This window comes from Rhinoraja longicauda, unplaced genomic scaffold (genome assembly GCF_053455715.1).
Source record: "Rhinoraja longicauda isolate Sanriku21f unplaced genomic scaffold, sRhiLon1.1 Scf000049, whole genome shotgun sequence".
Lineage (NCBI taxonomy): Eukaryota > Metazoa > Chordata > Chondrichthyes > Rajiformes > Arhynchobatidae > Rhinoraja > Rhinoraja longicauda.
The window spans coordinates 696,171-707,355 of record NW_027601267.1 but is presented as its reverse complement, the minus strand read 5'-3'; the positions used below and the strand labels follow the sequence as shown (position 1 = coordinate 707,355).

Below are 11,185 nucleotides of genomic sequence, written 5' to 3'. Positions count from 1 at the left end.
CAGGCTTTACTATCACTCCTCTTCTTCCTTTCACATCTGGCCTTTGTCACTTATTCCACCCCTCTGTAAAATCAACACCACCCCCCCTTCACTTGTTCCCACCTGACATGGCTTTGTCCCACCTCCATCTCTTCCAACGTTCATGTCTGTAGAAAGGTCCCGACCCAAAACGTCATCTGTCCATTCCCTCCACAGATACTGACTGACCTTTTGAGTTCCTCCAGTACTTTATGTTTTGATCAATACCCCAGCGTCCAGTTTCTCATGTGGCCAGTAATATTATATTGATTCAACCTCCCACACACAAGGGGGCCAAGTCCACACTTATCACTGAGGAGCACATCCTGGAACTGGCTCCTGGAGCGGAACCACCTGCTGATGTATGCACAAAGTCGCCAACACCTCCTGCCACCATGTCCAGGTATCCCTCTGGATGGGACAGGAGGGGAGAAGAAGGGTAGAAACCGACTCAGCCTTACTTTTCCCCAACTTCAGACTGCATCGCTGCGGCACCGGCTGCACCAGTCTGAGAGAGCCAACTGTAAACGGGGGAGTAACAGATGCACAGATCAGGAGCCGGAGCCAAGACTTCCCCTCTGCTTTGAGGTGGAGCAGGGACCGCCCGCCTGGGCGAGACTGTCAGTGTCATCCACCGTGCAGTGGATATTCTCTAGTGTTTTAGTTTCAAGATTAAGTGCGGAAACAGGCCCTTCGGCCCACTGAGTCCACACTGACCAGTGATCCCTGCACATTAACACTATCCTACGCACACTAGGGACAATTTACACTTATACCAAGCCAATTAACTACAAGCCTGTACATCTTTGAAGTGTGGGTGGAAACCGAAGATTTCTGAGAAAACCCACGCAGTCACGGGGAGAATGTACAAACTCCATACAGACAGCACCGTAGTCGGGATGTAAATATAGTTTGCTCTGGGGAAATCCTCACCGATGCAAGCTGTGGGACTCTGTCCAATCCACCCAATATTCCCCATTGCTGGCTGCACCATCACAGAACCACATGTTCAGGATATCTGGATATTCACCTTTCTGCATTTCCTCCACGTCAATTACAAACCGTATCCAAATGCCAACAAGCTTTCAGCAGCAGCACTTTGGGGTATTTCCTTCCATAACTTGGGATCACTAAGATTTACTACGATGGAAATGGTCCTGGGTCATGCATGGGGATCAATGCAGTTTATCACGAGGGATACTGGCCACAGCTATACTCCACATCTGCAGGGCCACAGGTATACTCCACATCTGCAGGGCCAGTGCAGGGCCACAGGTATACTCCACATCTGCAGGGCCACAGGTATACTCCACGCAAAGATAATTGCACTAACTGCTCTCCTGTGCGTGGAGCCAAGGTCAACAAAAGCTGCAGGGGGGCAGGATTAAACGCACATAAACACGATCAGGGACAAATCAGAGTTTTAAAATTCACATTGTAGCTCAATAAACTAATAATTTATTTTGCCAGAAGCATGTAAACTGTTTGAAGGATCTGTGAATTATACACATACCAAGTAATGTAGGTTGCTGCTGTCTCGGAGAGCTGTGAAGCACAATATTAAATTAGGCTGCTCCTGTACGCTGCGGTATGTTACACTATGCACATTGTTACAGGATAGGTGGCAACACTCGGCAGCAGCCCGGCCCACAGGCAAGGCCAGGCTGCAAAAGGTGCTTTTGCAACATTCAAAAAAGAAACACACTAAAGTAACCAGGTCTGTACAAAAGAACTCATGGAACCCAGAGACCTTCGATGCTCACGCCCATCTCTCCCACCATGAAATACCGCTGCCAGTCCTGCTCTCAACAACTGTGCTCATTTGAGTAAAGCACTGAAATCTGGTCAACGATGGCTTAAAAATAAATTCAAGTCAAAAACCTTTCCAGTTAGTGCTCTCCATAAAAACGTGAGGCTGCAAGTGAAAGAGGGCAGCCTGAATTGCCCTCAGTCGGCCTGCCTGCCGTCAGAGCTTTGCCCTCGGGCTCGCTGCTGGCACACCTCTCCCTGTCTCTGACCCCACACCCTGAAGTCAAAAGTAAATGCGCAATCTCAGGGGGAAAATATTTTTAAAAAGGAGAAAATGTTTCTCAGAATTTCTACAATCAGTTCTTTACACGGAGATCCTGATACACAATGACATATATTAATGGCACTGCACATTTGACATCATATTACTACGGTGTACTCTGCTCCCAAACTCTCTTGTTCCAACATTCCGTCGAGAGGTCGGGGTCACTTTGGTGAACATTCGGGATCTGTAGTGAAGGACACGCAGGAGGCAGATGGTCGCACTGCACTGGATCTGCCCGGGGACTCGGGGGCTGAGTCACCGTTGCTGACGCTGCCGGCCAAGCAGTCTGCAGAAACGCGCAGGAACCCGTCCCCGCTCGGCACCGCGCTGCAAAATAATTACCAGCAATTACAAACCGTATCCAAATGCCAACAAGCTTTCAGCAGCAGCACTTTGGGGTATTTCCTTCCATAACTTGGGATCACTAAGATTTACTACGATGGAAATGGTCCTGGGTCATGCATGGGGATCAATGCAGTTTATCACGAGGGATACTGGCCACAGGTATACTCCACATCTGCAGGGCCACAGGTATACTTCACATCTGTAGGGCAGGGATGTCTGCAGGGCACATCTGCAGCACAGAGCAGGGCACATCTGCATGGCAGGGATGTGGCCACATCTGCAGGGCAGGGAGTTTCCTCTCGTGACAGAATCTGGGATTAAAGATCATTATTTAATTAAGGATTACGCACTGAAGGTAGGTGAAGCAACAGAGGTCAAAGTTAGCACAAGGAGCCTCCTTGTCTGATCATCCATGGTCTCATTAGAGGCAGGGCGGATGTGAGGGCAGCAACAGAGGTGAAGGTTAGCACAAGGACGTGGAGGTTACAGTTTGATCATCCTTGGTCTCATTAGAGGCAGGGCGGGCGCGAGAGCAGGCAACAGCTGGAATGCAACAGTTGGTAAGCGGGCGACTCCCCAAACTACCTACACTCGAGCGCAGTACTGCTGCCTGGCGGCAGCAAAGAGAAATCCCCCAAATAAGTTAGGAAATAAATAATAGCCCGTCCCAGGAAGGAAGGCATTCTCACCAGGAGCCGTGTTCTGGCGAAAGGGACGCATCCGATGGCAGCATGGTTGCAGTTCCTTGGAAAAGTCGCTTTGGTTGGCTTTCTACATCCATCTCACCTGAGACAAAACACAGATGGATCATCGGAACCGCAGATAACACGTCCCTCTGCAAACACTCGGGGCTTTGAACCAGGAACCCGCACCCTGAATCCAAAGGTTCATGTCCTTGAGCAGAAAGGTACAGGCCAGACTCCGGTACAGACCGAGAGAGTGATGCCTGATCTTTCAGAGTGCACTGAGGCTGCACCGGCACCGGTTCTCTCTGATGCAGCCAAGGGCTTTGTGGTACTGCGTTTATCCTTGGTACACTGGGGCAAACACACACATTTTCACCCAAAGTGAGACGAGAAGCATACAGTGCCCTCCATAATGTTTGGGACAAAGTCCCATCATTTATTTATTTGCCTCTGTACTCCACAATTTGAAATTTGTAAGAGAAAAAATTCACATGTGGTTTAAGTGCACATTGTCAGATTTTATTAAAGGCCATTTTTATACATTTTGGTTTCACCATGTAGAAATTACAGCTGTGTTTATATATAGTCCCCCCCATTTTGGGGCACCATAATGTTTGGGACACAGCAACATCATGTAAATGAAAGTGGTCAAGTTTAGTATTTTGTTGCATATCCTTTGCATGCAATGACTGCTTGAAGTCTACGATTCATAGACATGACCAGTTGCTGGGTGTCTTCTATGGTGATGCTCTGCCAGGCCTGTATTGCAGCCATCTTTAGCTTAGTCTTGTTTTGGGGGCTAGTCCCCTTCAGTTTTTTCTTTAGCAAATAAAAGGCATGCTCAATTGGGTTCAGATCGGGTGATTGACTTGGCTACTCAAGAATTGACCATTTTTTAGCTTTGAAAAACTCCTTTGTTGCTATAGCAGTATGTTTTGGATCATTGTCTTGCTGTAGAATGAACCGCCAAGGCAATGAGTTTTGAGGCATTTGTTTGAACTTGAGCAGATAGGATGTGTCTATAAGTTAATCTTCGTTTCATCTGTCCAAAATCTGGCAGACCTTTTTCCAGAACTGTGGTTGCTCTTGGCGAACTGTAACCTGGCCATCGTATTTTTGCGGCTAACCAGTCGTTTGCATCTTGCAGTGTAGCGTCTGTATTTCTGTTCATGAAGTCTTCTGCGGACAGTGGTCATTGACAAATCCACACCTGACTTCTGAAGAGTGTTTCTGATCTGTCGGACAGGTGTTTGGGGATTCTTCTTTATTATAGAGAGAATTCTTCTGTCATCAGCCTTGGAGGTCTTCCTTAGCCTGCCAGTCCCTTTGCAATTAGTAAGCTGACCAGTGCTCTCTTTCTTCTTAATGACGTTTCAAACAGTTAATTTTGGTAAGCCTAAGGTTTGGCTGATGTCTTTAACAGTTTTATTCTTGTTTCTCAGTCTCATAATGGCTTCTTTGACTTTCATCGGCACAACTTTGATCCTCATGTTAATAAACAGTAATAAAAGTTTCCAAAGGTGATGGAAAGACTGGAGGAAAGAATAGCTCTTCTATGAGAGCTCTCTTATACCTGCAGTAAGAAGGCAATTAAACACACCTGAACACCTGTGAAGCCATGTGTCCCAAACATTAAGGTGCCCTGAACTAGGGGGACAATGTATAAACACAGCTGTAATTTCTACATGATGAAACCAAAATATATAAAAATGACCTTTTTTAAAATCTGACAATATGCACTTTAACTACATGTGGATTTATTTCTATTAGAAATCTCAAATTGTGGAGTACAGAGCCAAATAAATAAATGATGGGTCTTTGTCCCAAACATTATGGAGGGCATTCCAAAGAGGAAGCTTCATTCCAAAGAGGAAGAAAGATTCTAAGGGGAGTAAGAGGCGACCGTGGCTGACAAGGGAAGTCAAGGACAGTATAAAAATAAAAGAGAAGAAGTATAATATAGCAAAGATGAGCAGGAAGCCAGAGGATTGGGACTCTTTTAAAGAGCAACAGAAGAAAACTAAAAAGGCAATAAGGGGAAAAAAGATGAGATACGAAGGTAAGCTAGCCAAGAATATAAAGGAGGATAGTAAAAGCTTCTTTAGGTATGTGAAGAGGAAAAAAATAGTTAAGACAAATGTGGGTCCCTTGAAGACAGGTGAATTTGCAGGTGAATTTATTATGGGTAACAAGAAAATGGCAGATGAGTTGAACCGGTACTTTGGATCTGTCTTCACTAAGGAAGACACTAACAATCTCCCAGATATAGTAGTGGCCAGAGGTCCTAGGGTAACGGAGGAACTGAAGGAATTTCACATTAGGCAGGAAATAGTGTTGGGTAGACCGATGGGACTGAAGGCCGATAAATGCCCAGGGCCTGATGGTTTGCATCCCAGGGTATTTAAGGAGGTGGCTCTAGAAATCGTGGACGCATTGGTGATCATTTTCCAATGTTCTACAGATTCAGGATCAGTTCCTGTGGATTGGAGGGTAGCTAATGTTATCCCACTTTTTAAGAAAGGAGGGAGAGAGAAAACGGGAAATTATAGACCAGTTAGCCTGACATCAGTGGTGGGGAAGATGCTGGAGTTAATTATAAAAGAAGAAATTACGGAACATTTGGATAGCAGTAACAGGATCGTTTCAAGTCAGCATGGATTTACGACGGGGAAATCATGCTTGACTAATCTTCTGGAATTTTTTGAGGATGTAACTAAGAAAATGGACAAGGGAGAGCCCGTGGATGTAGTGTACCTGGACTTTCAGAAAGCCTTTGATAAGGTCCCACAAAGGAGATTAGTGGGCAAGATTAGAGCACATGGTATTGGGGGTAGGGTGCTGACATGGATAGAAAATTAGTTGGCAGACAGGAAACAAAGAGTAGGGATTAATGGGTCCCTTTCAGAATGGCAGGTAGTGACTAGTGGGGTACCGCAAGGCTCGGTGCTGGGACCACAGCTATTTACAATATACATTAATGACTTAGATGAAGGGATTAAAAGCAACACTAGCAAATTTGCAGATGACACAAAGCTGGGTGGCAGTGTGAACTATGAGGAGGATGCTATGAGGCTGCAGGGTCAGACAGGTTGTGTGAGTGGGCAGATGCAGTTTAATGTGGATAAATGTGAGGTTACCACTTTGGTGGTAAGAACAAGAAGGCAGATTATTATCTGAATGTTGTCAAGTTAGGAAATGGGGAAGTACAAAGAGATCTGGGTGTCCTTGTTCATCAGTCACTTAAAGTTAGCATGCAGGTACAGCAGGCAGTGAAGAAAGCTAATGGCATGTTGGCCTTTATGACAAGAGGAGCTGAGTATAGGAGCAAAGAGGTCCTTCTGCAGTTGTACAGGGCCCTAGTGAGACCGCACCCGGAGTACTGTGTGCAGTTTTGGTCTCCAAATTTGACAATAGACAATAGACAATAGGTGCAGGAGTAGGCCATTCAGCCCTTCGAGCCAGCACCGCCATTCAATGCGATCATGGCTGATCACTATCAATCAGTACCCCGTTCCTGCCTTCTCCCCATACCCCCTCACTCCGCTATCCTTAAGAGCTCTATCCAGCTCTCTCTTGAAAGCATCCAACGAACTGGCCTCCACTGCCTTCTGAGGCAGAGAATTCCACACCTTCACCACCCTCTGACTGAAAAAGTTCTTCCTCATCTCCGTTCTAAATGGCCTACCCCTTATTCTCAAACTGTGGCCCCTTGTTCTGGACTCCCCCAACATTGGGAACATGTTATCTGCCTCTAATGTGTCCAATCCCCTAATTATCTTATATGTTTCAATAAGATCCCCCCTCATCCTTCTAAATTCCAGTGTATACAAGCCCAATCGCTCCAGCCTTTCAACATACGACAGTCCCGCCATTCCGGGAATTAATCTAGTGAACCTACGCTGCACGCCTTCCATAGCAAGAATATCCTTCCTCAAATTTGGAGACCAAAACTGCACACAGTACTCCAGGTGCGGTCTCACCAGGGCCCTGTACAACTGTAGAAGGACCTCTTTGCTCCTATACTCAACTCCTCTTGTTACGAAGGCCAACATTCCATTGGCATTGCTGAACCTGCATGCTTCCTTTCATTGACTGATGCACTAGGACACCCAGATCTCGTTGAACTCCCCCTCCTCCTAACTTGACACCATTCAGATAATAATCTGCCTTTCTATTCTTACTTCCAAAGTGAATAACCTCACACTTATCTACATTAAACTGCATCTGCCATGTATCCGCCCACTCACACAACCTGTCCAGGTCACCCTGCAGCCTTATTGCATCTTCCTCACAATTCACACTACCCCCCAACTTAGTATCATCTGCAAATTTGCTAATGGTACTTTTAATCCCTTCGTCTAAGTCATTAATGTATATCGTAAATAGCTGGGGTCCCAGCACCGAACCTTGCGGTACCCCACTGGTCACTGCCTGCCATTCCGAAAGGGACCCATTTATCCCCACTCTTTGCTTTCTGTCTGTTAACCAATTTTCTATCCATGTCAGTACCCTACCCCCAATACCATGTGCCCTAATTTTGCCCACTAATCTCCTATGTGGGACCTTGTCGAAGGCTTTCTGAAAGTCGAGGTACACCACATCCACTGACTCTCCCTTGTCAATTTTCCTAGTTACATCCTCAAAAAATTCCAGTAGATTTGTCAAGCATGATTTCCCCTTCGTAAATCCATGCTGACTCGGAACGATCCCGTTACTGCTATCCAAATGCTCAGCAATTTCGTCTTTTATAATTGACTCCAGCATTTTCCCCACCACTGATGTCAGACTAACTGGTCTATAATTACCCGTTATCTCTCTCCCTCCTTTCTTAAAAAGTGGGATAACATTTGCTATTCTCCAATCCACAGGAACTGATCCTGAATCTATAGAACATTGAAAAATGATCTCCAATGCTTCCACTATTTCTAGAGCCACCTCCTTAAGTACTCTGGGATGCAGACCATCAGGCCCTGGGGATTTATCAGCCTTCAGTCCCATCAGTCTACCCAAAACCATTTCCTGCCTAATGTGGATTTCCTTCAGTTCCTCCATCACCCTAGGTTCTCCAGCCCCTAGAACATTTGGGAGATTGTGTGTATCTTCCTCAGTGAAGACAGATCCAAAGTAACGGTTTAACTCGTCTGCCATTTCTTTGTTCCCCATAATAAATTCCCCTGCTTCTGTCTTCAAGGGACCCACATTTGCCTTGACTATTTTTTTCCTCTTCACGTACCTAAAAAAACTTTTGCTATCCTCCTTTATATTATTGGCTAGTTTACCCTCGTACCTCATCTTTTCTCCTCGTATTGCCTTTTTAGTTAACTTTTGTTGCTCTTTAAAAGAGTCCCAATCCTCTGTCTTCCCACTCTTCTTTGCTATGTTATACTTCCTCTCCTTAATTTTTATGCTGTCCCTGACTTCCCTTGTCAGCCACAGGTGTCTCTTACTCCCCTTAGAGTCTTTCCACCTCTTTGGAATAAATTGATCCTGCAACCTCTGCATTATTCCCAGGAATACCTGCCATTGCTGTTCTACCGTCTTCCCTGCTAGGGCCTCCTTCCAATCAATTTTGGCCAGCTCCCGCCTCATGCCTCTGTAATCCCCTTTGCTATACTGTAATACCGACACTTCCGATTTTCCCTTCTGCCTTTCCATTTGCAGAGTAAAACTTATCATGTTGTGATCACTGCCTCCTAATGGCTCTTTTACCTCTAGTCCCCTTATCAGATCAGGATCATTACACAACACTAAATCCAGAATTGCCTTCTCCCTGGTAGGCTCCAGTACAAGCTGTTCTAAGAATCCATCTCGAAGGCACTCTACAAACTCTCTTTCCTGGGGAAGGACATTCTTGCTATTGAGTGAGTGCAGCGTAGGTTCACCAGGTTCATTTCTGGAATGGCGGGACTGTCGTATGTTGAAAGACTGGAGCAACTAGGCTTGTATACACTGGAATTTAGAAGGATGAGAGGGGATCTTATTGAAACATATAAGATTATTAAGGGATTGGACACGTTAGAGGCAGGAAACATGTTCCCAATGTTGGGGGAGTCCAGAACCAGGGGCCACAGTTTAAGAATAAGGGGTTGGCCATTTAGAATGGAGATGAGGAAAAACTTTTTCAGTCAGAGGGTTGTAAATCTGTCGAATTCTCTGCCGTAGAAGGCAATGGAGGCCAATTCTCTGGATGCTTTCAACAGAGAGCTAGATAGAGCCCTTAATGATAGCGGAGTCGGGGGAGAAGGCAGGAACGGGGTACTGATTGTGAATGATCAGCCATGATCACATTGAATGGTGGTGCTGGCTCGAAGGCCCTACTCCGGCACCTAGTGTCTATTGTCTATTATCTATTGGCACTGTATTATTGTTCTATATCACTTTGCTGTTTACGGGCATTGAAGAACTCCATGGATAGGCTTTGGGAAGCTGCTCATGCCTCTAATGAGCACTCCGGTGGAACACTGCAGCACGATGAAGGAAGGTGCATCGATGGCACCATACTGCTACCTAAACTCAATGGAAGGAGTTCTTAATACATTCGCTCCACATAACCCATGCTATGTTTAATTCTTCTCATTGCTGTTTGTGAGATCGAATTGTTTCATAAATAAAATGTTCACTGCAGCAAGTCAGGGAGGTGGGAGATCTGTCCCCGCATACACCAACACTGAACCATGTTCACCACACCAACACTGAACCATGTTCACCACACCAACACTGAACCATGTTCACCACACCAACACTGAACCATGTTCACTGCGGCAACACTGAACCATGTTCACCACACCAACACTGAACCATGTTCACCACACCAACACTGAACCATGTTCACCACAGCAACACTGAACCATGTTCACCACACCAACACTGAACCATGTTCACCACACCAACACTGAACAATGTTCACCACACCAACACTGAACCATGTTCACCACAGCAACACTGAACTATGTTCACTGCGGCAACACTGAACCATGTTCACCACACCAACACTGAACAATGTTCACCACACCAACACTGAACCATGTTCACAGTGGCAACACTCTACCATGTTCACCACAGCAACACTGAACCATGTTCACCACAGCAACACTGAACTATGTTCACTGCGGCAACACTGAATCATGTTCACCACAGCAACACTGAACCATGTTCACCACGGCAACACTGAACCATGTTCACCACAGCAACACTGAACCATGTTCACCACAGCAACACTGAACCATGTTCACCACAGCAACACTGAACCATGTTCACCACAGCAACACTGAAACATGTTCACTGCGGCAACACTGAACCATGTTCACCACAGCAACACTGAACCATGTTCACTGCGGCAACACTGAACCATGTTCACCACAGCAACACTGAACCATGTTGACTGCAGCAACACTGAACCATGTTTACCACAGCAACACTGAACCATGTTCACCACAGCAACACTGAACCATGTTCACAGCAGCAACACTGAACCATATTCTTGGCATTCAAGAACAAGGAAGTACAATCGCCAACGAGAAAATCTTGTCACTAAATCCATTGCTGAATCCCCCATCATCAACATTCAGGATCAAGGCATTAATGAGATCACACCTGTAGTTGTGATGCAGGAGATTGTAAATAAATTAGAGATGCATGTAACAAGAGTAACGCAGTATTTATTGCGTACTTTAAAACTTAAGTCAAATTAATGAAGTATGGCTGAGTGGTGCAGCTGGTAGTGCCAGAGACCCGGGTTTGATCCAAACCTTAGTTGCTGACTGTGTGGAGTTTACAAATGTGCCCTGTGACTGTGTGAGTGCTCAGGTTTCCTCCCACATCCCTAAGACATGCAGGTTTTGTAGGTTATTTGGCCTCTGTAAATTGCCCCTTGTGTGTAGAGAGTGGATGAGAAAGTGCAATAACATAGAACTAGTGAGAACGGGTGATCGATGGTTGGCATGAACTCGGTGGGGTAATGGGCCTGTTTACATGGGAGATCTCTAAACTAAAAAGTCAAATTAATGCTAATAAAGAGGTGAAATTCTGAATGTACAGGATAAAGATTTCTGGTTATGCATCT

At 45.6% G+C, this 11,185-nt stretch overlaps 1 protein-coding gene across 1 annotated transcript in view; it reads right to left on the bottom strand.

The window, feature by feature from the left end:
- Positions 1-1,453: 1,453 nt before the first annotated feature.
- pabir2 (PABIR family member 2) overlaps positions 1,454-11,185 on the bottom strand; it is a 51,516-nt gene continuing 41,784 nt past the window's right edge. The window contains exons 9-10 of the mRNA XM_078432084.1: positions 3,127-3,223; positions 1,454-2,419 (exon numbers count right to left, since the gene is read on the bottom strand). Of these exons, the coding sequence (XP_078288210.1) occupies positions 2,254-2,419; positions 3,127-3,223 (263 nt within the window). The 3' untranslated portion in view covers positions 1,454-2,253. The remainder of the gene's footprint in view (positions 2,420-3,126; positions 3,224-11,185) is intronic.